At 37.7% G+C, this 27,225-nt stretch overlaps 1 protein-coding gene across 2 annotated transcripts in view; it reads left to right on the top strand.

The window, feature by feature from the left end:
• The window catches only part of NUP205 (nucleoporin 205), an 84,974-nt gene that overhangs the window by 16,624 nt on the left and 41,125 nt on the right, over positions 1 to 27,225 (top strand). The window contains exons 1-15 of one of the 2 annotated variants that reach the window (XM_077770671.1): positions 394 to 543; positions 4,362 to 4,537; positions 8,359 to 8,475; positions 8,640 to 8,777; positions 11,057 to 11,207; positions 12,424 to 12,629; positions 15,538 to 15,720; positions 17,095 to 17,145; positions 17,972 to 18,181; positions 21,405 to 21,504; positions 21,912 to 22,049; positions 23,170 to 23,359; positions 24,111 to 24,231; positions 26,318 to 26,399; positions 26,907 to 27,071. In XM_077770671.1, coding sequence (XP_077626797.1) covers positions 4,394 to 4,537; positions 8,359 to 8,475; positions 8,640 to 8,777; positions 11,057 to 11,207; positions 12,424 to 12,629; positions 15,538 to 15,720; positions 17,095 to 17,145; positions 17,972 to 18,181; positions 21,405 to 21,504; positions 21,912 to 22,049; positions 23,170 to 23,359; positions 24,111 to 24,231; positions 26,318 to 26,399; positions 26,907 to 27,071 — 1,996 coding nt within the window. In that variant the 5' untranslated portion in view covers positions 394 to 543; positions 4,362 to 4,393. Of the gene's footprint in view, positions 1 to 393; positions 544 to 4,361; positions 4,538 to 8,358; positions 8,476 to 8,639; positions 8,778 to 11,056; positions 11,208 to 12,423; positions 12,630 to 15,537; positions 15,721 to 17,094; positions 17,146 to 17,971; positions 18,182 to 21,404; positions 21,505 to 21,911; positions 22,050 to 23,169; positions 23,360 to 24,110; positions 24,232 to 26,317; positions 26,400 to 26,906; positions 27,072 to 27,225 lie in introns of those variants that run through there. The other variant, XM_077770672.1, reaches the window with a different exon arrangement.

Genomic DNA, 27,225 nt, shown 5'->3' with positions numbered 1-27,225 from the left:
TTTTTTTAAGATTTTATTTTTAAGTTATCTCTACACCCAACATGGTGCTCGATCTCACAACCCTGAGATCAAGAGCTGCCAATAGAGCTAGCCAGGCAGCCCAAATTCTGTCTTGTTTGATCTTTAAATAGCACTGATTTATATTTTAGAATTTATATGCAGAAATAAATTTAAAGTACACTTATAAAAATCCATTGAATAAAGAATTAAAATTTAGAATTATTGTCAATTGACAGTGTATTTTTGGTTTGTCAAACACTGATAGTCATAATTCATTGATAATTGTACTCTGATTTTCTGATTTTTTGCCAATTCCTGTGTATCAAAAGTGAGGATTTCTCTACCTGTTGGTATAGTGGTCCATTTTTGTGTTTTCAGATATGATTCATCAGCTTCCACTGTTGACAGAAAGACAATACATCGCAACGATTCACTCCCGCCTTCAAGACTCACAGCTTTGGAAACTGCCTGGGCTGCAGGCCACCGTTAGACTTGCCTGGGCACTGGCACTGAGAGGAATATCCCAGCTACCTGATGTGACAGGTAAAATGATTGCAGGTAACTTACTTACGAGAAAGAACATACCAACTTGAGTGGTATTTTGAAAGAGATGTTATCTTTGACATACATAAGCACGAGCGCTGGAAGTATCTGGAGTTGTATTAAATGAAGCTTTGGAATGTGGTAAAATGCAGACTTTTTTCCCCTGGTTTCCGGAAAGAAATTTTATGAAATGTGGTTTCCCTTTCTTGGAGCCAGTGACCATGCTGTTTTAGTTTTTTTCCCTTAAGAGTGTAAAATTTTGAAATGGCGGTATCACAGTAATCTTTTAAATTAAAATTTATGATTTCTTCTTTTATGTTTTCCTCCTTGGTTTTGTTTGCATAATAATTTTTCACAAATTAAATACTGGTATCATTTTAAAAGAAAATACATTAGAAAGGAGATGTTTGGATCAATTGAGAATGGATATGGAAGTCTGACTTTAATAGTCNATCACAGTAATCTTTTAAATTAAAATTTATGATTTCTTCTTTTATGTTTTCCTCCTTGGTTTTGTTTGCATAATAATTTTTCACAAATTAAATACTGGTATCATTTTAAAAGAAAATACATTAGAAAGGAGATGTTTGGATCAATTGAGAATGGATATGGAAGTCTGACTTTAATAGTCTGTGACTGACTATAGCATATCCTGTTCTGCTGTTGACATTCATGTAATTCTCATATTATAGTGGTTTACTTTAACAGGACGAGAACTGTGTTTTGTTGTAATTTGAAGCCCAAAGAACTGTCACTTGTTTTTACGGTAGATCTGGAAAGATTCTGTTAAGGTTCATGATCCATGTCAGTGTTATCTGGTTGTGGAGTGTCCACAGATTCTAGTAGTCTTCTCAGTTGTGTGAATCTAGAACGTTTTGTTCACTAGTGTCCTACTGTTCACAAGGAGACTGCAGAAAGCTTTTTTTTTTTTTTTTTGGTATTAGGGTGTCTTTCCTTGGCAAAGTATTTTCTATATTAAAGGTAATTCATGGCTAATTAGACATTCATACTCATGTATAACTTTTATTTCTGAACTATACACCTCATTCATTTGTGAGTCTTATTTTAATACTCTTCTGGCATAAAATTATCCTTTAAACTTTTAAGTGGGCATGTGGTAGTTAAGTTCATATATTGTGATTTACTGTACTCTTGCCTTCATCTGGAAAGGTAGAGAAGAATGTGCTATAGTTTGCTATTGATGAAAATAGGCTTAGGAATCCATACCCGGTTTTGAGTCCCAAATCTTTAGCTACTTAATCTCTTTACTTTTACATGGTCATATTTTTTTTTATGTTTGATAATTAGAGATATTATAATTAACATTTTTAAACTAAAACACTTTCTGAAATTTGAATTTTAAAAAGTGCTAGAATTCAGATACTAAGGCTGCTTTATTACCTAAATAGTCTTTAAGAAATAGTTCTTGAATTGATCATCATGCGATTTTAATTCCAGTATTTCTGAATTCAAGTGGTTTGTAATTAATTATTATTATTAATATTTAATTTATAATTTTAATAAGTATTATTAATCAAAAAAGAATTACTATTTTGTTCTCAAGAAGTTGTATGGTATGGATATATACACAGGCTTTATTTCAAAATGTAAAATAAAACATAAAAGCTTATCTGTTTTCCTCTGGTTGAGACTTTTTGCTTATATCTATTTTTGATCTTCCAAGACAATGAAAATGTACTTTGAGGGACACCTGGGTGGCTCAGTCAGTTGAGTATCTGACTCTTGATTTTGGCTCAGGTCGTGTTCTCACAGTTTTGTGAATTTGAGCCCCACTTCAGGCTATGTGCTGACAGTGCAGAATCTGTGTAAGATTCTCCCTTTATCTCTCTTTCTGCCCATCTGCTCGCACTATTGCTTAAAAAAAAAAAAAGGAAGAAAGAAAGAAAGAAAATATACTTTGAGTAGCACACTATGTATTTGCCTTGTATGATGCTCAAGCAGGATAAAGTACATAGCAATTCTTTTCCAAAGCCAGATTACCACAAGGTTACCTAGCAATTTGTATGAAAATTAAAAAGAGGTAAGCAGCAGTGTATTTCTTGACAGAAGGACACACAGCACCTATGACATACTTTTACTGAAAAAACTGAATAGAAATCAGATCAAGTCTCTGTAGGTCAAAGTAGCGATTTTAATATAAACAGAGGACAGAGGAATATGTTAACTATACCACTGGGATGGATACCAAACCATTGTGAGAACTCTACAGGATAAAAGTCTACTTTCTACTGCAAATAAGGACGAGGGAGAACGTAAAAAGATCCAGGAGGAGCCGCCTACAGATGTGTCACTGAAACGCGGTCTGTAGATCTTATTTGGATTCTGATTCAAGCAAACAGATTGCACAAAAGACAAAAAGCAAAAATCCAAGCTAAAATCCTGTATAACATTCATGGGATGGTTGTAAATCTGATTAGTTTGTGGGTATTTGATATTGAAAAATTGTTTTCTTTTAAGATTTAATGGTATTAAGATATAATGGTATTTGTGTGTGTCATTTATTTTCTTTTGTTTTTAAAGAATCTTTTTGAGTTGTGTACTGAAACACCTATGAGTGAAATATCAAATTGTCTGGCATTTGCTTTCATCTAATTTGGGAATGCATGGAAATCTAGAGGAGATAAGATGAACTGTAAATGGATAGATAATATCAAAGCTAGATGATGGGGTGTGTGGTTTTCATTATACTGGTCTGTATATTTTTAGATACCTGTTTGAAGGTTTTCAAATAAAAAGCTAAAAAAAGTTATAAGTAGACCAGTTTGTCCTTGGGCTAAGGTTTAGTTTTTTAATTTTTGCTACTTAGTTACCAAATTAGAAGAGTTACTTAGGTGGTCATGTTCAGGTTTTAGTTTTACTTGTTGTGAAGACTTTTTCTGAATGATACAGTTCATTTGAGATTAAAGCCTTAACGTCATTTTCATATGTTACTGTTTTGATCATCATTCCCTGATTATATCAGTGTTACATCATGTTATCTCTGAAGAAACTTTTTATCACTCCTAGTACTGTGAAGAGCACATGGTTTTCTTTCTTTTTTTCCCCTTCTTTCTCATAGCCAAGTGTTGTTTATTACAGGAATACAAGGTTGGTTTATCATTTAAATCCAAGTTAGTTAACACATAGCATAATAATGATTTCAAGGATAGAGTTTAGTAATTTATCACTTACATAAAACACGCTGTGCTCATCCCAACAAGTGCCCTCCTTAATGCCTATCACTCGTTTAGCCCATCCTGCCACCCAGTACCCCTCCAGCAACCTTCCATTTGTTCTCTGTATTTAAGAGTCTCTTATGGTTTGTCTCCCTCCCTTTTTTTAATCTTATTTTTGACTTCCCTTCCCCTATGTTTATCTGTTCTGCTTCTTAAATTCCACATATGAGTGAAATTATATATTTGTCATTCAATGACTTACTTCACTTAGCTTAATACCCTCTAGTTCCATTCACATTGTTGCAAACGGCAAGATTTCATTCTTTTTGATCGCCAAATAATATTCCATTGTATATATATATACTTCATCTTCTTTATCCATTCATGAGTCAGTGGACATTTGGGCTCTTTCCATACTTTGGCTGTTGTCGATAGGAGCACATGGTCTTCTAATGTGCTTTTTCAGTAGCTCTTTTGAGTTTGTGAGTCAGTTACAGTGGGTACAGTCTTACCTTGAGCATAGACCTGCTTGAAGGTTGAGAAGATACCTGAATTTTAAAACATCAGCAGAATATTATGAAATATTATAGTCTAGTTTAATAACTTTTTCTCCATGTGCTGTTTTTTAAACTATATTTCTAGCTTTGGCTGAATTCACAGAAGCAGATGAAGCAATGGCAGAGCTCGCAATTGCTGACAATGTTTTCCTGTTCCTAACTGAATCTGTGGTGGTGTCAGAAAACTTCTATCAGGAAGAATTTTATATTCGCAGAATCCATAATCTCATCACAGATTTCCTTGCACTTATGCCAATGAAGGTATGTGTAATAATATAGGATGAGCAAAAAGCAGTAGAAAACTTTTATGAAATAATAAAATTGATCAATTAACTAACTTTATGTTTTGGAAACTAATAAAATCTTACTGTAGATTGTAATTTGACAATAGTGGTGTTACAGCTTTTGAATTAGTAATTCATGAAGAAAATGAAATAAGACATGTTAACTAAGTATAAGCTAAAAGAACAATATATTTGACATTGAGAATAGTTAATAAGGAGAAAGTACCAGTTAAATACTGTGGGTAGAAAATTAGCAATACCATGCTACCCCAGGGATCAGTGCTCAGGTTGCCTTATTGATAAATTTATACGTATGATTTGGAAGAGGCATAGTGCAAAATCTCCAGTTTTATAGATAATTGTTTCGACTGTTAATTATAGGGTATAAATGGGCTTCAGCTTGCTTACAAGTAATGCAAAGGCTACTTTTGAATAAATAATTCAAGCTATAACTATGATCCAAAAAAGGAATTTTAGAGCCACGTCAGATGGTTTCTTGAGAGTGTATGCGTTTTGTGCAGTGTTGTACCAAGGAAGCCATCAAAATGGGGGCAGGGAGTAAAGCCCTGTGAACTTATTTTTTATATGTGTGTATTTAAAATAGCACCCCAGGGCCACCTGGGTGACTCAGTTGGTTGTGTCTGACTCTTGGTTTTGACTAAGGTTATGATCTCACAGTTTGTGGGTTCGAGTCCTGCATTGGGCTCCATGCTGGCAGCGCAGAGCCTGCTTGGGATTCTCTGTCTCCTTCTCTCTCTCTGCCCTTCCTCTGCTTGAGCTCTCTCTGTTTCTCAAAATAAATAAATAAACATTAAAATTAATAAAACATAAAAAAGCACCGCAGAGGACCTGCATTTGTAATGTTGTGCGGTTCTGCTATCATACCTCCTGAAAACATAAGGCAAATGGAAAAAGTACCTCAAATGGCAACAAACAAGGAGTGCAGTGTTTATTCATTACTTAACGAATTGTTCGTTGAGTTTCTTCTGTGTGCCAGGTGTATTTTATATTTTATATAAATAGAGACTCATTCATTATCCGCAAAGAGTTTATAATCTAGTTGGAGAGATTAGGTAGTAAAAGTAGGTAAATGAGAGGTATAGATAGTAAACTACTATGGATTTATTTAGGCTAAGGGTAGCTCCCTTAGGACTAGAATATTCAAGGAATACTTTAAAGAAAATTTTTTAAGTTTGTTTATTTTGAGAGAGAGAGGGAGGGAGCACGCGGACACACGAGCAGGGGACAGGCAGAGAGCGAGTAGGCTAGAGGATCCCAAGTCTGACATGGGGCTCCATCTCCCGATCGAACGGGTGAGATCATGACCTGAGCTGAAAACAAGAGTCACCCAGGCGCCCCATTCAAGGAATACTTTAACAGATAAGCTGAACCCTCAGCAACTTTGAAGGACTTGATAGATTAACACCACAGGATTTTGGAATGGGAAGAAGCCTGCTGATCCTTTCATTTTACATTTGTAGAAATGAAGCCTTAGAAAGCTTAAGGTTTAAGTTTTTCCTAATCAGTAGTCCAGATGGGACTTTGTTTATAGAAACATAATCAGTGGTTTGAATAGGGCAAACAGTTCACACAATTGAGGATACTGGAGTTTTTTTTGATAGATGGGGGAGTATTTAGGTTATCTGTCTCTTCTTGAACAAACTCATTTGTATCTGTCAGTGAATTTGTCCTTTTCGTTCAGATTGATTGGCATAAAGTTATTCTTAATATTCCTTTATTATACTTTTCATGTATATAGGTTCTGTAATGATGTTTCCTTTTTTATTCTTAATATTGATAATTTGTGTGTCCTCTTTCTGTTTCTTAATTAACCTGGATACGTTTATCAATTTTATTGGTCTTTCCAAAGAACGAGCTTTTGGCCTCATTGATTTTCTTTTCTTACTTTTCTTTCTTTTTTTTTTTTAAATGTTTTATTATTTGTTTTTGAGAGGGGGGAGGGAGGGGCAGAGAGTGAAGGAGAGAGGGTACTGTGTTGTCAGCACAGAGCCTGATGTGGGGATCAAACTCATGAACCGTGATATGACAGCTGAAATCAAGGGTCGGATGCTTAACCAACTGAGTCACCCAGGCACCCCCTCATTGATTTTCTTATGCTTTGTTTTGCTGTTAATGATTTCTGCTCTTTATTATGTTCTTCCTTTTGCTTTGGATTTAGTTTTGGCTTCTCATTTCAGTTTCTTTAGAAGCTTTGATTATTGATTGGAAACCTTTCTTTTTTTCTAATACGAACATTTAATGTTATACCTTTATCTCTTAATCACTGCTTTATGCTGTGTCACATAAATTTTGATATGTTGCTTTTTTGTTCAATCTAGTATGTATTGTAATCTTCCTTGAGACTTCTTTGATCAGTGAGTTATTTACAAGTGGCGTTTTAATTTCCAAATATGGGGAGCTTCCAGGTATCTTTCTGTAACTGATTTCTAGTTTATTTTATTTGTGGTCACAGAACATACTTTATAGGATCTCAGTTATGTTTCATTTGCTGAGGTTTGTTTTATGTTTGAGAATATGGTCAAACTTGGAAAATGTCCTGTGTGCATGTGAAAGGAATGTATATTCTGCTGCTGTGGTGGTGGAGTATTCTGTAAATGCCAGTTAGGTAAAGTTGGTTAATAGTGTTGTTTAAGTCTTCCATGTCCTTACAGATTTCATATGCTTGTTCTATTGAATAATGAGGGAGGAGAGCCGCCTGGGTGGCTCAGTCGGTTGGGCTTCCAACTTCATCTCAGGTCGTGATCTCACAGCTCGTGAGTTCAATCCCTGAGTTGGGCTCTGTGCTGACAGCCCCGAACCTGGAGCCAGCTTTGGATTCTGTGTCTCCTTTTCTTTCTGCCCATCCCCCACTTGTGCACGCATGCTCGCTCGCGCTCTCTCTCTCTCTCTCTCTCTCTCTCTCTTTCTCTCAAAAATAAATAAACATTAAAAAATATTGAAATCTTCACTTGTAATTGTGGTTTTGTCTAGCTTTTTCATTTTGTGTTTTTTTTAAATGTTTATTTATTTTTGATAGAGAATAAGTTGGGGAGGGGCAGAGAGAGAGGAAGATACCAAATCTGAAGCAGGCTCCAGGCTCCGAGCTACCAGTGCAGAGCCCAACGTGGGGCTCAAGCCCATGAACCATGAGATTATGACCTGAGCGCTCCAGTCTCCCAGCTGTCAGCATAGAGCTCGACATGGGGCTCAAACTCAAAGACCATGAGTGAATTCATGACCTGAGCTAAAGTCGGATGCTTAACTGATTGAGCCAGCCAGGTGCCCCTGTTGTGTTTTTCTAAGAAAGTAGCTTTTTATTTCAGGTGGCATTTTAGTTCACATGAATGTTTATAAGATAATGGTTCTCAGCCAGGGCAGTAATATGCTTCAGCACATGTTGGGGAAAAGAATGGCACCAGTTTTGCTTGTTGTATTATCTTTAGTGGTGTTATTGGTAGCTAATAGGTAGCTCAGGGATGCTAAACTGTGCTGCAGTGCTCAGGATCATCCAGCCCAGTGAAGACATGTCCTGTCCAAAATGTCAGTAATGTTCCTGTTGAGAAACACTGTTGTTAAACTCAGTTTCTCTGTAGTGGAAAATGCATTGATGTTTTAAAATATTATAAATTATGGATAGTTCTATCACAATAAAATTCCTAGTATATTGTGTCATGTCATTAAAGTGGAATAGATGTTTTAACAGTATTTCTTTTGTGTAATCAGTTAGTTTCCTGATTTCAGTATTATTAATGCATATAATAAATTTCCATATTAAACTGTATGTGATGCATTTAATAGGTGAAACAGTTGAGGAATCGGGCAGATGAAGATGCTCGAATGATTCACATGAGTATGCAGATGGGTAATGAACCTCCCATTTCACTTAGAAGGGATCTGGAACACTTAATGCTCTTGGTAAGCCATTACACTGGATGCATGGTCGTCTCCCTCTCCTTCCTTTATTTATTGCCTAACTTTGGTAAGGTTCACGTGTAAGATCTTAAATAGGTGAGTTCTATAAAAATAAATTTCATTTCAGAGTAATTTTTGAGTTACAGGCATTTTCATATTATTTGCAGATTGGTGAGCTATATAAAAAGAACCCTTTTAATCTGGAGCTTGCTCTGGAATATTGGTGTCCCTCAGAGCCTCTTCAGACTTCCACCATCATCGGTTCTTACCTTGGGGTGGCTCATCAGCGGCCCCCTCAACGCCAGGTGAGCCCTTAGGTGTTCTGTTTTCTTGACTTGGTGTAATTGGGAGTCTTGAATCATGAAGAAATGTTAATTCCGGATTGCTGTTAACGCAAATGACTACTGTGCATCCTTTAGAAATTTACACTTGTTTTCCTTTCTTGAAGAAATTTGAAACTCTTAAATTTAAGTTCTGATCATTTTGGGGTTTATGGAGTCAGTCTTTTGTGACATACTAGGTATGTGTCCAATCATAGAAAGGTGTCTAGTCTTTCTATGTGTCACTTACTTGAATTTTATTGGTATTTATTATTCTTAGTTTGTCTCCAGCAGGCATGACAATAACCAGTATAAACTGCTCTTAACAAGTTGGGGAGGTTAGGATAGGTATAGGTATGAAAAGGAAAGGCTTCGAAGTTAGGATTGATGACAAAATGCCTATGAGTCAGTAAATAATGCAGGAAAATGTCTATTTTCTGTCCTATATTAACTGAAGTGTGATATGCAGTTTCAAATAAGATGGATTGCAGTATTGATCTTCATCTTTTTGGGATTTCCTATTCTAGAATTTTCCATGTTGAATAATTTTCAGTTATGCTAGAGGCTGAGATCACATGCTTTTTCTTTTTTTTTTCTGCATATGTTACATTTATTGTTCCACTTTTTTCCCCATTTACAAAAATGTCTTGGAGGAAGAGTTATTAAAATTTTTGAAGATTAAAAAATCCTTATATTATGAAATATTTCAAACTTGAAAGAGAGAATATAATGAACTCCCAACATCTCAGTTTAATAGCTGTTAACATTTTGCCTTGTTTGCTTCATCACTATTGTTATTTTTACTATTATTTTTCTGGAGTACATTAAAGTAACTTATAGACAGCATGACATTTTACCTCTTATTGGGTAAGTTAATATCTCGTAAAAATATAGATAATTTTCCCCATAATTAGAAAAATCACTGTTACATCTAGCAGATTTAACAATAGCTTTCAGAGATCAGTAACATTTTCAGTTCTGAAATCCAACCAATGGGACTGAATGTCTGAATAGCATTTTTATTTGTTAATAGATTTAAGGAATAAACAAAGATAAAAGGAAAAACTAAGAAGTGGATTTATAGAACAGGAATGTGGGAATGAGGTATTGGCCAGAACACAAAACAGTATTTTTAGGTTACCATCTAAAATTCCTTCAGGTTCCTAGGTCTTCATATTAAATTTGGGATTCAGGGACCCTGGGATCCAAGTATATCTGAGTTTGCCAGTTAATTTTAGGGGAGTAAATTTCTTTGGTTGTTTTACATATTTAAATTGTGAGTAGCCTTATGTTCTGTAGCAGAGATAGTTTGAAAAAAAAAATGTACTTTCTTTTCACCGAAAATTCTATACTCTGGTTTCTCTTCAGATTGTATAAATCTTTCGCCTTTTCACCGAAAATTCTATAATTGCATTAAATTGCTAATGACAATCTTGAAAAAATAATATTTCATAAGTAGAATACCAGATTATTTGTCTTTGAGGCATTAGGTCAGTGCACTTAGTTTTAGTTCATTTGTAGTCTTTATTAGCTAGTCCATGCTACCTTAAAGTTAAGCTTTTTTTTTTTTTTTTTACAAATAGTTTATTGTCAAGTTGGTTTCCATATAACACCCAGTGCTCATCCCCACAAATTTTCCCCTCCGTGCCCATCTCCCCTCTCCCTCCCGACACCCATCAGTCCTCAGTTTTTTCTCAGCATTCAAGAGTCTCTCATGGTTTGGCTCTCTTCCTTTCCCTCACCATTTCCCCCCTTCTTCTCCCCCACGGTTCTCTGTTAAGTTCCTCCTAATCCTCCTAAACGTGCAAATATGATATTTGTCCTTCTCTGCCTGACTTATTTCACTCAGCATAACACCGTCAAGGTCCATCCATGTTGCTACACAAGGCCAGATTTCATTCTTTCTCATTGCCATGTAGTATTCCATCGTATAGATAAACCACATCTTCTTGATCCATTCGTCTGTTGATGGACACTTTGGCTCTTTCCATGTTTTGGCTATTGTTGAGAGTGCTGCTGTGATTGGGTTCCATGTGCTCCTATGCATCAGCATTTCTATATCCCTCGGGTAAATTCCTAGCAGTGCTATTGCTGGGTCCTAGGGGAGTTCTACTGTTAGTTTCCTGAGGAACCTCCACACTGTTTTCCAGAGGGGCTGTACCAGTTTACATTCCCACCAACAGTGTAGGAGGGTGCCCGTTTCTCCACATCCTCGCCAGCATAAGATAAGCTTTCTGTAAACTATTTGTTTTTTCTTCTTTCAGGTCGTCTTGTCTAAATTTGTTAGACAAATGGGTGACCTGTTACCTCCGACGATTTACATTCCTTATTTGAAAATGCTTCAGGGATTGGCCAATGGGCCCCAGTGCGCCCACTACTGTTTCAGCTTGCTTAAAGTCAATGGTAGTAGTCATGGTAAGAAAAATTGGGATGTTATCTAAGTTTGTTGTGACAGTTTTTTGGTTTGTTTTTTGAGAGAGAGTGAGTGGGGGAGAGTAAGAGAATCCCAAGCAGGCCCTGTACTGTCACCTGGAGCCTGATGTGGGAATCTATCTCACAAACCAAGAGATCATGACCTGAGCCCAAATTAGGAGTTGGACCAACTGAGCCACCCAGTTGCTCCATGACATTCTTGAGATCACTATCCTCCTGCCTATTAAAGAATACTGGTTACTTGTACTAGGTTCCACCAGGTGTATAAATTATTTTTATAATAATGAGAAAAAAGTACCTTGATAGCTTTATGCATAGTGATGCCTTAATTATAGTCTCATAGATTGGGGGGTTTTACCATTTACTTTATTAAATACAATTCAGTTTAAGAAATCAAAATTAATATATAAAAACTTTGAAGAACACATCTGGTATTCAACAATATGTACCCTTGCCATATGAGTTTGATTTTTTAAATTCATGTTCATAAGTACTTGTTTTCCAAATTTCTATACTTATAGTTTCTCTGTCAACCATCTCCCAATTTCCTCATTTAATTTTCAGACTTGAGTCTGGTTAAATCAAAACACTGGAAAAGAGAAGAGAAAGAAATAGTTATTAAACATCTGCTTTGCTAGGTAGATATTATTACTTTCATTTTACATGTGAAGGATACTGAGGTTTAGAGAAGTAATTTACCCGAGGTCACATGATTGGAATTGAGGTCTGCCTCGCTCCAAGGCCGGTGTTTTGACGACTGTGTCAAGGCCTGCTTATCTTGCCCTTTGCTTGGTATGTGGTGGAGTAGTGTAATTTACAAATCGAGACTGTACTTTCCTCCCTCTGGGAATGTAAGCTCACGTTTGGGAATTATCTGATGGGGAAGGTAGCCCTGCGTAGTTACAAGACAACACAGACAACTCCTACGGACATGAAGTAGATAACTGACATTCAAGTAATTTACCGTTGCATTTACTGCCCATTCTTAGCCCTGAGGAAGAATTAATCCAGAGATTTAGCTCACAGATGGATTCTACACAATTTTCAAACACTGCTTATTGTAGACAAGATAGCATACTCTGCTTATCTAGGACAAAAGCAAAGTGTTGTTGTTGTTGTTTTTTAATTTTCTTCTTCCATTTTTAAGCAAATGCATAGATATTTTTGAAAGAAAATTCTGTGCTGTCTTTCTTTACAGTTGAAAATATTCAGGGAACAGGTGGCAGTCCTGTTTCCTGGGAACATTTCTTTCATTCCTTAATGCTTTACCATGAGCACCTCCGGAAGGATCTTCCAAGCGCAGATAGTGTCCAGTACCGTCACCTTCCTTCACGTGGCATCACCCAGAAGGAGCAGGATGGATTGATTGCCTTTTTGCAGCTCACATCCACCATCATTACTTGGGTAATTACCATTCATAGTATGTGAGAGTGTAATTTTATTTGTTTTCTAGCACAGGGGCATTTTAAGGAACTCCCAAATTTTTGTGAAATGCTTGAAGTTTATTCGGGTTTTAAGCTCTGTGTTTTTTTAAACCTTCAGAGCATGTCACAGTAGCTCTACTTATTGCCGTCAGCTAATGTGAAAATAATAAATAGCATATGCCTGAAAGAAAATAGAAGGGCAAAGAAGAATCAGTGTTTGGATTCACATCCTTCTAGAAAGTTCCCTAGCATAGATATTTGTTGGTGTGTATGTATACATAAAGAATATTTAAAAATTTTTATTTTAGAGAGAAAGTGTAAGCGGGAGAGGGGGCAGGCGGAGGGAGAGAGAGAGAAAGACAGAGACGTTGAGAGAATCTTAAGCAGGCTTCATGCTGAGTGCAGAGCCTAATGGCTCAATCACATGATCCTAGGATCATGACCTGAGCTAAATCAATAGTTGGACATTCAACTGACTGAGCCACCCAGGTGCCCCAAGAATTTTTTTTCAATTTTTACTTTTAAAAGTTTTTTATTTTTAGAGGGACAGAGAGAGAGGGAGTATTCAAGCAGGGGAGGAGACAGAGGGAGAGAGAGAGAGAATCTTAAGCAGGTGCCATGCTCGATTCCATGACTATGAGGCCATGACTTGAGCCAAAATCAAGAGTCTGTTGCTCAACCAACTGAGCTACCTAGGCACCTCGCCGCAAGATTTTTTTTTTTTTTAATTTTTATTCATTTTTGAGAGACACGGTGAGAGCAGGGGAGAGGCAAAGAGAGGGAGACACAGAATCCAAAGCAGGCTCCAGGCTCTGAGCTGTTATACAGAGCTGGACATGGGGTTCGAACTCACTTACTGTGAGATCATGACCCAAGCCAGAGTGCGACACTTAACCGACTGAGCCACCCAGGCATCCTAAGAATTTTTTTTTTAATTCTGGATTTAGCTTCTATTCAAAATTAAATAAGCAGAAGTTTAAGAAACGCTTACAAAGAACTTACATAAAAGAAAGTTAATAGGGGTAGTCACAAGTTTGCAACAAATAATTACAAACTATCTAGGGCAGCATGTATATAAACCATGTCACAGCATGGTGATCTAATAGTGATAAGAATAAGGCATAACTAACATTTGCACCAAGACCACAATTAAAAAATAAAACATACTTTAAAAGCTTAGTTCTACACTAAGCTTCTTCTCTTCTCCCAGATCCTTAATGGGTTTATACTAAGTAATTTTTTTTTTAAATTTTTTTAATGTTTTATTTATTTCTAGGATAGAGAGAGAGAGAGAGAGACAACGTGAGCAGGGGAGGGTCAGAGAGAGAGGGAGTCACAGACTCCGAAACAGGCTCCAGGCTCTGAGCTGGCAGTCAGCACAGAGCCCGACGCGGGGCTCAAACCCACGAACCGCGAGATCATGACCTAAGTGAAAGTCAGACGCTTAACTGACTAAGCCACCCAGGCGCCCCATAAGTAATTTTTTTGAAACATATCATGTCAAACTATAAATTATATAGGTGGGCAGTTGATGTGAAAAGCTCCCTAAAATGTACCAGCTAACTGGTACTGAATTGAATTCTTCATTTACCTTTATGTGTAATTAAATGTAAACCATATTTTCACAGTTTTAAGTGGTTTATGACTAGACGCACAGTACCATGGCAGGTTTGCAATTGTTCCCGAAAACTGGTTCTAGGTTCTGCATCCGAAGCCTCTTGACCGCTAGGATGCGAGTATTTACATAAGTGAGAAACTGCGTCATAGTCAGTGCTCAAGACAGTTCAGCAAGAGCAGTATTTCCAATAAAAAGTGGTACTCAGTACCACAGTTTACATACTTGTGCACGTATAAGCGTTAGGACAGATAAATCTGAGACAAATTCAGTTTGCAAAAACTTCTGTCACTATTGTTGTAAACTATCCCAAGAATATTTTTAATTAAAAAGAAAAGTTATTTACTGTATTATTTTTTTATTCTCTCCTTACACCAAACCATCTTACCTGCTACTGCCAGATTAGTCTTTGAATTTTTTTTAAATGTTTATTTATTTTGAGAGAGAGTGAGAGGGAGAGCATCCGTCAACAGGGGATGGGCAGAGAAGGAGAAAGAGAGAGAAGAAGAAAGAATCCCAAGCAGGCTTTGTGCTGCCAGTGTAGAGTCTGACTGGGGATCTCGATCTCACCAACCAGGAGACCATGACCTGAGTCAAAATCAAGAGTTGGATGCTTAACCAGCTGAGTCCCCCACGAGCCCCCCAAAATAGTCTTTGTAAGAAACATTAGTTTCATTATATAATTTCTCTACTCAACAATCTCTTCAAGTTATTTCTCTTATACTCTAGAGCAAAGGTGTGTAGATATTCTGTCTTGAAGATAGGAATAGTGTCTTCTAACTTTTTGGTTTTCCCAGGATTAACATTATTAAACATTAAAACATAAAGCTAGTAATTATTTCTTATTGAATTAAAATGGAGTGGTATTTGAGACCATATTCTTCATTTTTTCCTCAAAAATTGAAAAGGCATTTATTCATGTATTATACAAAAAACATTACATTGTTTCATGCAGGATTGACAGTGCGCAGGTAAGATTTATGTGACCCTGGCCGACCATTTATCTCCTATGTAGTATTTTCCACGCTTGGAGCTATAAAAGTAATTGTAAAAGGCTATTTCTCCTCCCTTCCTTACATTGACTGAGCTGTTATCTGATTTGATCCACTGATAGACCTCAAGCACAGGCCATAGGCTTCTCGTCGTTTTAGTGTGTATCAGGCCTTGACTGCTCGGTACAGGAGCTAGCTAGCTATTTAGATTATTGCTGGTCATTTTCCGTAGCTTTCAAACATGGAAAGTCTCTCTTGTTTTTTTTGCGTTCAATCCCCAGAGTGAAAATGCACGGCTGGCGCTCTGTGAGCACCCTCAGTGGACCCCGGTGGTGGTGATCCTGGGGCTCCTGCAGTGCAGCATCCCCCCTGTCCTCAAAGCGGAGCTGCTCAAGACCCTGGCAGCTTTTGGCAAATCTCCTGAGATTGCTGCTTCCCTCTGGCAGTCGTTGGAATACACTCAGGTAGTATTACAAGCTCTCCTATTTATTACAGGATGGTAGAGGCGAGAGCATCCAGTTTGCAACCTACAGTATGCCATGACCTTCCCGGTAACACAGCTACGACCGTAGTACCGAGTGTAGAGCATCGGAAACCAACAACCGTGGGTTTTTCTCTCGGATCAGCTGACAGCTTCACTAGGTTACTGGAGATGGGTTCTTCTCTTAAGACTTCTTCACTGTCTGTGAGAAATTAATAAATGGACAGAATGCCTCAACTCTTGTCTTTGAGACCAGGCTGATCAAAGCCTTCAGGCATTGTTTGTACTCATTAAATGTGGGGAACATCCGCTTCCCTTTTTTCGCTTCTGCCTTCTGTGTCGTCCTGTCTCATACCAGAAGAATGAAGTATCTCCCTTTGAACTTTTCTTTCTTTAGATGTGAGGCCTATTCGTATTTTTCTGTGAAGGTGTAGTTATTCAGTATAGGTGCTGAATTTAAAAAGGAGAATAATGATGTCTTTTACAGAAATATCTCTAGGAAAATGGTGAAGTGGAATATGTGTTTGTCTAAAAAACACTACGACATACAGGAGCCAGTGATTGTAACACCATTTTAAGGCAAGAAAATAGTCTAGTTATTTTATAACATGTGTCCGGAAGATGTAATGATACTTGATGAGAGCAAAGTGAAGGGAGCTAGTGTGTGCCCAGAGGCTGAATCACTTTTGGTTTAGTATTAATACCTCATTTTTGTCCTTTATAAGTGTATCAGTACTTCATGTTCTAAGTGCCTATAGTGCTCCTTTCTACCGAGAATGAAATATGAGTGGGTTTAGATATTTCTATCCTTAGCGCAGGACTTCTTTTTAAAGGATTCTGCGTGATAGTATATTTTCAACTTGTAAGATCTTACATTAAGTAACATGACATTAAATGTAATTAATTATACCATATACTGCTCTATGTTCCTAGCAAGGTCAGGTCGGAATAGCTTAAACTGAAAACTTTTGCACACATAAGAAACCTGTTCAGACATGTTCTTAACAAATGTAATTATTGGTTTTCTGGTGCTAATAGTAGGGCTGGTCTTGAACACTGGTGAAATTTTTGTCCTCTTAAGATTCATTCCTAGAATATCTCAGAGGAAATTTGCTGAAAATGCATCTTGTGTGCACTTAGAAACTATCAGTTTTCTGAAGCCCTAATAATTGAAGATTCTACCTGAACCTCACACAATTGTTAATGAAAGTCCATCGGAGACTTCTCAGTTGTCCTTTCTGATTAGCGTCATGAGATACATGCATGCTGTGAGTGAGGAATATAACTTATATTACAGTCACTACTTTTCATTGAAGACTAGAGAATGCTTCTAACATCTCATTCTTATTATTTTAAGATACTGCAGACCGTAAGGGTTCCAAGTCAGAGGCAAGCGATTGGTATCGAGGTAAAGTTTTCCTTTTGGTTTATTTACTTATTTTTTACTATTTTTTTTTTGTGTGTTTGTTTATTTTTGAGAGAGAGAGATCACAAGTGGGAGAAGGGCAGAAAGAGAGAGGGAGACACAGAATTGGAAGGAGGCTACAGGCTCTGAGCTGTCAGCCCAAAGCCCGACGCGGGGCTTGAACCCATGAGCTGTGAGATCATGACCTGAGTCCAAGTCGGAGGCCTAACCGACTGAGCCACCCAGGCGCCCCTCCTTTTAGTTTAAATGCTCTAACTCATACATTCACACAATGAAAATTAACAAAAATTATTCTTACCTTCTTAGGTTCCTCCTTATAATTTTAAAATTTAATATGTTTTCATTTGAAGTATTATTGCTTGGTCAGTGTTGAAATGGAGGTGACACTTTTCCTGAGAGGAACCAAAATACTTTAGGTTTCAGCTTGGGAAAGGATGTGGTATGGCAACCATCCGAACTCAAAGTTTGCTTTGAGCTCCATTTAATTAGATGACTTGGGTCAACCTGAAGTGAGAATTTACTTGTTTTAGTTTCCCTTCTTCTGTCTCTACACTCTCCCTCTTTTTTTCGTAAAGAAACATACAAGATTTCTATTTTTAATTCACACATGGGAGGAATATGTGGGAATTTAAAAATCTTCCATCTGATTAATCTCAATGTATATAATAGTTTTGCATCTTTTCCTCTAAATGAAAAAGGTGAGATAATTTATCTTTTGGTGCCATGATGATGGCCGTCTGCAAAATGTTCTGTACTTTATAGCTGATTGTTTTTTATTACTAACTTTCTTTATTTTTTCTTTTGGAAGGTTGAACTAAATGAAATAGAATCCCGCTGTGAAGAATACCCGTTGACTCGGGCCTTTTGCCAGCTTATTAGTACCCTGGTGGAGAGCTCATTTCCTTCTAATTTGGGTGCTGGCCTGCGGCCCCCTGGCTTTGACCCTTATTTGCAGTTCCTTAGAGATTCTGTGTTTCTCCGATTCCGCACAAGAGCTTACCGGAGAGCAGCTGAAAAGGTAACATATGGAGAAAACCTATTTTCTCTTTGTTTATTGCTGCCTTTTTTTTTTTAAATTAAAGGTATGAGATGCCACAAATTCACTTTAGCTTTTGACAATCAGTAAAATTCAGTTTTGACATGGAGATATCTGTGATCTGATTAGTTTATGTGCATTAAAAAAATAAATTTGGGCACAAAAACCAAAGCACTGACTTTTGAGTGATCAGTAATTTAATTGGTTATGAATTCATAGTTACTCAGGTCCTTAATTGAACAAATTTTGACCAAAATTGAACCAAAAATGTCACACCTTTGTCAGGTGGAAACATAATATCCTTTATTGAGATGATTTAGAGATTGAAATAAGTTTAAACTTGCACACCAATTTCTTTTTCTTTTTTTTACAAATAGTTTATTGTCAAATTAGTTTCCACATAACACTCAGTGCTCATCCCCAAAGTGCCCTCCTCCATGCCCATCCCCCCTCCCCCCCACATCCATCAGTCCTCAGTTTTTGTCAGCATTCAAGAGTCTCTCATGGTTTGCCTCTCTCCCTTTCCCCCACCATTTCCGCCCTTCTTCTCCCCCTTGTTCCTCCGTCAAGTTCCTCCTAATCCTCCTATACGTGCAAACATATGATATTTGTCCTTCTCTGCCTGACTTATTTCGCTCAGCATAACACCCTCAAGGTCCATCCATGTTGCTACACATGGCCAGATTTCATTGTTTCTCATTGCCATGTAGTATTCCATGGTATAGATAAACCACATCTTCTTGATCCATTCATCTGTTGATGGACACTTAGGCTCTTTCCATGTTTTAGCTATTGTGGAGAGTGCTGCTATGAACATTGGGGTACATGTGCTCCTTTGCCTCAGCATTTCTGTATCCCTTGGGTAAATTCCTAGCAGTTGCACACCAATTTCTATTGATTAGTAGTGCTTTTGGATTGTGAAGCCTTGTCTTAATAGCAAGATGTATTATGATCTTTTAGGTATGTTTGCCGGGAATTGAGGCTGAGGGACCACTGACATTTATGTACATATTTGCTCTGGTTGTGATACACTCACAACTGAATTTACTGTATATATCATCTTATGTAATCCCATTATTACTCTGAGGCAGGTACTATTAATATTCCCATTTTACAGATGGAGGCTTAGCAAGGTTAAGGAACTTGCCTAAGGTCCAGGACCAGGATTTGAACCTAGGACTCTGATTCCAGATTCAAGCTCATAACCACTAAGCTGTGTAAGAGACCCTTTCAGGTTCTGACGTAACGCACTTAGTCTAGAATATTGTTTATTGCCTCACAGAATATGTTTCGATGTATCTTGTAGGAACATTTCTACTTTACAATTTGCTGTTTTTGAACCTGTTGGGTTTATTTGTTGTATTAGTGATTATGAAAATAATATTGTTTGTGCTAATTTGGGACAGTTAGGAAAATACAGAAAAATAACATGAAGAAATATTACCCATAATCCTGTTGCCAAAGGAAGGATGACTTACTCTTTTTCTCACACTCACTCACACACACACACACACACTGAAATTGAGATAATTTGTATCTCTTTTTGGCCACTAAATACAGTGTCATGAGCACTTTTTCATGCCATCAAAGATTTCTTTGAAAACCATCTCTTCATTGACTGCATAATCATTACTTGTATGTATAGCATGGTTTATGTATTCATTACCCTTTCATTGGACACAGTTTTTTCTAATGTTTAGTCCCAGATAACTGAAACTCATTTTTTGTCCATTGTTTTATGACTTTTGCTTCTCACGTAGTTAAAATGAACACTGGGAGAGGTGTACATTTCAGTCCTAAAATTACCTCTTTATCATCTACTTCCTTATTGGATGAAAATAGTGATGGCAACCATGCCTTGTTAATACAAGTCATTTTGGATGCCGAATAATGGATGCTAATAATTGCGACCTCTGCAACAAAATGCTCTGATACATTTTCACAGTTGTCTCAAGTATCTTAATTGCATTTTCTTAAAAAGGTCATTATGACCTAAATGTTTTGATCTCGAGTCCAACCATGTTCTTGCCAGGGGTTACTGTTTCTCATTCGTGCATCTGGACACTTCCGGGGCTGCTGTTTCCCCTAGCTACCACTGATTTCCGCTCACCCCAGCTTATTTACCCTCAGACATATTTCCTCAGCTTCAGGGGTTTTTTACTTGAAAGTCTTCTTCAGGTTTAACTCCTGTCACTGTATTGTAGAACACTAGCTTCTCACAAAAAATAGTGCTTTAGAGGTAAATAATATAGAGCTAGTGTATATATTTATAAATCCTAAAATCCATCATTACGTGGTGATAAGCCTTTTTTATTTAAATAAATGATCTTGAAGGTTTTGGAAGATATAGATAGGTGGATAATTTAAAAATAATAATTAAAAAAAAATCGCCATATAATCCCACTTCCCAGACTCAGCCTTGATAAAATTATGTGTAGTGGAAATTGTTTCAAAATAATAATTTAAAAATCCATCCTATCTGCAGTCACCAGACCCCACCTTAATAAATTCTGTGCAATGGAATTTTTTAGAGCAAAGTTTTTATTTTACCATCTATACTATTGTATATATTTTCCTTTGGCATAAATATTTTTCCTTTTTACATAGCTTTTAGAAAACATTTTTTTTTATGTTGAGAGAGAGAGAGAGACAGAGCACAAGCAGGGGAGGCAGAGAGAGAGAGGGAGACATAGAATCCCAAGCAGGCTTCAGGCTCTGAGCTGTCAGCACAGAGCCGGATGCGGAGCTCAGAGTCACGGACCACGAACTCATGACCTGAGCCAAAGCCTAAGTGAGCCACTCCTGGCACTCCTTAAAACCCATTTTTAACAAAAAAGTATTAATGGGACAAGCCTACCAGCGATTGAGTCTTCTTAACTTGTTTGGCTAGAGCCAGAGGATAGAATACTGGTCTGGGATAGAAGTCCAGGGCTTAATTTCCAGCACATTTCCTACCAAGCTTTATGGTTTGGGGGCAATTATTCATGCTCTGAGCTTCACTAGCTTTCTCTGTGACATTGGGTGATTAGATGATTTCTCGGACCCTTTACAGCCTGAGAATTTTAGAGAAAATATGAGATATTTGACATTTTGGAGAAGGGACTTCAGTCGTGTTCTGGAGAAAAGTGGGAGGAATGAAAAGCCTAATAAGGCCATTACCTTGGACTATTTTATTGTTAACCGTAATATTTGTCTCTTTCTATAGTGGGAAGTTGCCGAGGTTGTTTTGGAGGTGTTTTATAAATTGCTCAGAGATTATGAGCCTCAGCTTGAAGATTTTGTAGACCAGTTTGTGGAATTACAAGGTAAATTTGTTGCTTTCAAATAAGCTGTCAACTATTAATAAAGTTATTTGTAACTTATAAATTATATATATGTTACAAATTATTTCTAAGTTAATGAATTAAGTTGGAATATAATTTTTTGTTATGTTGTTATTTTAATTGTTCTGTGCAAGAGAAAATAAAATTTCGCCGAATGAAAGAACACCTCCTTACTGATCCTTTAATGAGTTAACATAGGTAACTAACTGCTGTGAGCAAATCAGCCCTTTGGGAATCACCACTGTATACGGTTTGTGTCATTGTCTCTAAATTGAAACTTGCCCATTTAGACGCCATTTAAATTACAAGTCTCATATATTTCATATAAATCAAAGGTGTGACAAAAATACTGACTGGCCACCTCTTGGACTGTGTTATGTTTCATTTAGGAGAAGAAATCATAGCCTACAAGCCACCAGGATTTAGTCTCATGTACCATCTTCTGAATGAGTCCCCAATGTTGGAGCTTGCGCTGAGTTTGCTGGAGGAAGGCGTTAAGCAACTCGACACCTATGCCCCTTTCCCTGGTGCGTGCCTCAGTGTCTTAATGTCTTGAAAACAGTTTTGATATTTTCATTTCTGGTATATGGAGGTTTGAAACCAATGATTTTTATAATTCTTTTTCACTGTAAGATTCTCAGTATCCACAGTGGTGGTTTCAGTGAGTCATACAAGCAAAGTATGTTAAAAGTGAAAGAGTAAGGTACAGAGATGGTCACTAGAACTGTTTTCATTGCATGGTCTTTTATAGGTAATGATAATGATCTTTCTTTCACTCTGATGTCCTTAATGTGCTTACATTTAAATCTAATGTACCTTTTGTTGTTTGTCCATATGGTGTTTGTAAAGGCACTTGCTATAGTGCCTGATACATAATGTTTCAATAAATTTCACTTAATATCATTATTACTGCTAATTATCATGGTTTATTGAGTGCTTAGTATATACTTGTTGCTTTTAAAAGCGCATTGGACACATTTAAGCTGTACAGAAGCCTTCTGTGGTGGATGTTATTATTATTATTTCCAGTTTGTAAATAAGGAAAGTGTGCAAGAGAGTGGTTTCACATCTTTATCTGCAGCAAGTTTTAGGGCTGTGATTTGAACTTGGGCAGTTTGGCTCTAGAGCCCGTGTCTTTTAAATTTGAATGGTGGGATTATAGGAGATCCTTGTTCAAATTCTCTATTTCTTTATTTGCTTATTTTCTGCACCGAGCACGTACTACTCTAAGTCACTTTCTCAGTCTTGGCACCGTTGACATTGTGGACCATAAAAATCTGTGTTGTGGAGGCTGTCCTGTGCTTTGTGGGCTCTACCCCCTAGTGCCTGTAGTGCTTTCCCAGTTGTGACAACCAAGCATCTCCAGACCTTGCCAGGTGTCCTCTGGGGCCTAAATCACCCCCATCTGAGAACCATTGCTTTACCTAATCAAGGAAGAGATAAGGGAAAAGCCATTGCATACAAGGAATCTTGAGTTACCAAATTACTGTGAATTGCATGAGTGAACAGTTTTATGACGTTGCTGCTGTAAGTGACCTCCTGAGGGCCTTTTGAGTCCAGAGTTTGTCCTTTAACTGGTTTTCCTAAGAACTATGCATTTCTAAGATTCATGTAGAACTTTCTAATTTCAGTTTATATATTTTGTAGGGAAGAAGCATTTGGAGAAAGCAGTGCAGCACTGCCTTGCCCTTCTCAATCTTACTCTGCAAAAGGAAAATCTCTTTATGGATCTTCTAAGAGAGAGTCAGCTGGCTCTAATAGTCTCTCCTTTAGAACAGCTATTACAGGGAATCAATCCCAGAACGAAGAAGGCCGATAATGTGGTGAATATTGCCAGGTAAGTTACATTTGTAGGTAGAAGAATGTTGAAATAAATCATGTGGGCGTTTTGCCTTTGATTTCCAAATCTGATCTCTCATTCATGACTGGGGAGCGGTGGGGGGAGGGGGGAGCTCATTTTGTTCTTACCTTCTTTAGCCCCTCTGATTTTAATTACACTGACCTTTACAATTTCTTTTTCTTCTTCCTTAATGGATTCTGTTCCTAAACATTTCTCAGTAGAAAATGACATTATTTTAATACTATTTGTCTCTTGTAGGGAGACTGGGTGTTTGGAGGACAGGGCTCGGGAACAAACTTCTCACTGTGTATGTCCTAGCTTCCAGTGGCTTGCTTGGCACTGTTTGCTCTGTGACTTAGAGAGGCGTCACCCTGATTACTGCCTTCAGCTTCACACTGCATTCTCCTCGTGTGTGTATGTGTGTCTATTCCAAAAGTCCCCCTTTTAATAAGGACATCAGTCATTGGACCAAGGCTGTCCCTAATGACTTCACCTTAACTTCACTGACTGTATCTGCAAAGACCCTGTTTCCAAATATGTTCACTTTGGGTTCAAATATCAGTGATCAAATTTTGGAGGAATGCAGTTCTACCCATAACAGGCTGTATCTAGTTAGAATGGAAATCTTTGTCTGATTTACCTAAGAGTGCTCTATGACCCTGATCCTAAGTGTTCTTTGTTGAGAAGAGTGTTTAAAAGCCAAAAGTTGCCTCACATTGTGTTCCCCAAATGTCTTCTTGTTTTAAAGATATCTGTATCATGGCAATACTAATCCAGAATTGGCCTTTGAAAGTGCCAAGATCCTCTGCTGTATCTCTTGCAACTCTAATATTCAAATAAAATTGGTTGGCGATTTCACACATGACCAGGTAACTGATTTTCTTGTTATTTCTTAATGTTTATTTTTGAGAGAGAAAAAGAGAGAGGGAGGAACAGAGAGAGAGGGGGACAGAGGATCTGGCTCTGAAGCCGGATCCATGCTGACAGCAGAGAGCCTGATGTGGGGCTTTAACTCACAAACTGTGAAATATGACCCGAGCCGAAGGATGCCTAAGCGACTGAGCCACCCAGGCGCCCCATGTTGTTATTTCTTTTGGTTCATTCTGAGTGCATAATGGAAGTCTCAGTGTCTGTGGAGGAATCTTGTTCTTGTTTATGAAAAACTTCTGTGAGGGTAAGTGTATTTATATTCGATGGTGAGACCTGTTCTGAGCTGGGCTGGGATCTGTGTATGTCGAGCATACCGTCTGCAGTGACAGCACACGTGCCGTAGTGCGTGGCTGCGCTCTCTGCACTGTAGTGTGTGCGCGCGAAGGCGCAACGGGACTCTTGCTGCTCCGAGCACACTGGGGTGATGGGGTTTGTAAGTGCAGCGTCTGCTTGTATTTTGCATCTGTTTCTCTGTCAGTTGTGTACGGTCTGAGGGAGCCTCTGCAATTCTGAGTGTGTCTCACTGGTGTCTACTTCTATGGCTTTCCGGTGACTTACCTTTGTGTCACTTCTTTTGCTATTGCACTATAGACAGTTCTCAGATGCTCTCCTGTTAATCCATTTATAGTCTCTATTCTGAATAGCTAGCTGAATAGCTACTAATGGGGAATCTGCTACTTTTTTCCCTCTTGATAGGCATTTGTCCCATGGTATCTTCATGTTAGAAATCACTGCTTTTAGCTAGTTGAATTTTGTTGCGTCCTCCTTTGCAGTGTTTTAAAACAGGGACTCTTCTTGGCATTTTGGATGGGACACATCTTCACTTTGTGTGTCCGTCTTCCTCATATTGCAAGACTCAGCATCTCTAGTCCCCTGCCGCTGCGTGCCAGTAGTAAGCTCTAGTTGTGACAACTCAGAATGTTCCTGCATATTTCCTTCTGGCTTTTTTAGTTTATTTATTGAGAGAGAGAGAGAATCCCAAGCGGGCTCCACTCTGTCATCACAGAGCCTGATATGGGGCTTGAACTCAAACCGTGAGATTGTGACCTGAGCTGAAACCAAGGGTTGGGCACTTAACCCACCGAGCCACCCATATTTCTGGATGGCTCCTGGCCCCACATATTTCTCCAGTGGCATCTGGAGTGGCAGTACCACCCAGGTTGAGAACCACTGTTTATAGTAAAAATTGACATCTAATCTGGCTTTTGGATGAGGTTCTTGAAAACTACATGATGGGGGATGTAGAAGGTGAGGTTCTCAGCTCACTCTTACATTGGAGTATGAATTATTATGACCAGTTTTAACCTCCTGCTATATTTCCTGAGGATATTGAGTACTATCTAATCTCTCAGCCCAGAAACATAAAACTGGTGGCAGGCAAAAACATTTGTAAAGAGGGAAGATGAGAATCTTATTTTTTACTTTAATTAAGATCTCATACCATTGGTATAAGAGTATAAAAATGAAGAGGTCATGAGATGGCAATTTAATGTATTTTTTTTTTTTAAACTGGTTTGATTCTTTGGGAAAGAGAATTAGGGAAACAAGTTTTGAAACCAATAGTTTAAAAAATGTTGTTTCTTGAGGCACCTGAGTGTCCCAGTTGGTTAAGCATCTGACTCTTGATTTCAGCTCAGGTCATGATCTTACACTTGTGACATCGAGCCCTGCGTTAGGCTCTACACTGTCAGTGCTTGGGATTTTTTCTCTCTCTCTTTCCTTCCCCTCCTCCCTCCCTCCCTCCCCCTCTTTCCCCATCACTTATGCTTGCTCTCCATCAAAATAAATAAAACAGCTTTAAAAATTTTTATTTCTTCACTTACTTCTATAGAGAGCTAACTTAATACTGTTTGAGGAACTGAGTATCCTATTAAAAGTGTAACTGAAACCTAAATACTTTAGAGATTTGCCTTTTTTCTTTAGAGACAAATGTTTATAAATATATATCATATTTATCATAATGTCTCTCATATTATTAAAGAACTTTATAAATTTGTCTTTTAACAAATCTTTATATGACTCCAGAGTGTAAGTCAGAAGCTGATGGCTGGATTTGTGGAGTGTTTGGATAGTGAAGATACAGAAGAATTTGTACGTCTAGAAGAGGGTATATCTTTCTTTCTTTTTAAAAAAATTTTTTTAATGTTTGTATGTTTTTGAGAGCGAGAGACACAGAGTGTGAGTGGGTGAGGGGCAGAGAGAGAGGAAGACACAGAGTATAGCACAGAACCCAACACGGGGCTCGAACTCACAAACTGTGAGATCATGCCCTTAGCTGAAGTCTGACACTTAACCAACTGAGCCATGTAGGCGCCCCTAGAAGAGGGTATGTCTTATATAAATGTGTTCGCTTTTTACTTTATATTAATACTTAATATAAACAAAACTGTTAACTGTCTATTGACGATGATAGAGAAGTTTGAGAATTTGCTAGTACAAACCTGTAAGGCTTTGTGGAAAGCTCTTCAACAAATCTGAACTCACTGTGATGGCTGATGAGGTAAACTTGAAGAAAACATGGAGGTTTGGAATGCAAGCTTTATATATTTAAATTTGGCTTATGTTGACTCTTTGTTTTGTTTTGTAATTTTGTTTTGTGGTTTTCCACACGAAGGATCCGAACTTGAAAAGAAATTAGCTGGAATCCGTCAGGAAACAAGAATCCACATCTTGAATCTTCTCATAACGTCTCTGGAGCGCAATCCACCCAATCTTGCTCTCTACCTGTTGGGCTTCGAATTGAAGAAGCCTGTCAGTACCACAACCCTACAGGACCCAGGTATGGCCGGAAGACACACAGACATTTCTTTCTCGTCATACTTGCTTACCTAAGTGGTCATTCATTGAGTTCGGGACTCCTGGGATAAGTCTCTGAAAATGAGAGGTCATGTGGTTGGTCAGTCTTAAGAACTTAGATCAAGTCTGAACAAATT

This window comes from Crocuta crocuta, unplaced genomic scaffold (assembly GCF_008692635.1).
Source record: "Crocuta crocuta isolate KB4526 unplaced genomic scaffold, BGI_CrCroc_1.0 scaffold266, whole genome shotgun sequence".
Classification (NCBI taxonomy): Eukaryota; Metazoa; Chordata; class Mammalia; order Carnivora; family Hyaenidae; genus Crocuta; species Crocuta crocuta.
Note: the sequence above shows the minus strand (reverse complement) of the source record. Positions and strands in the feature narration are given on the sequence as shown.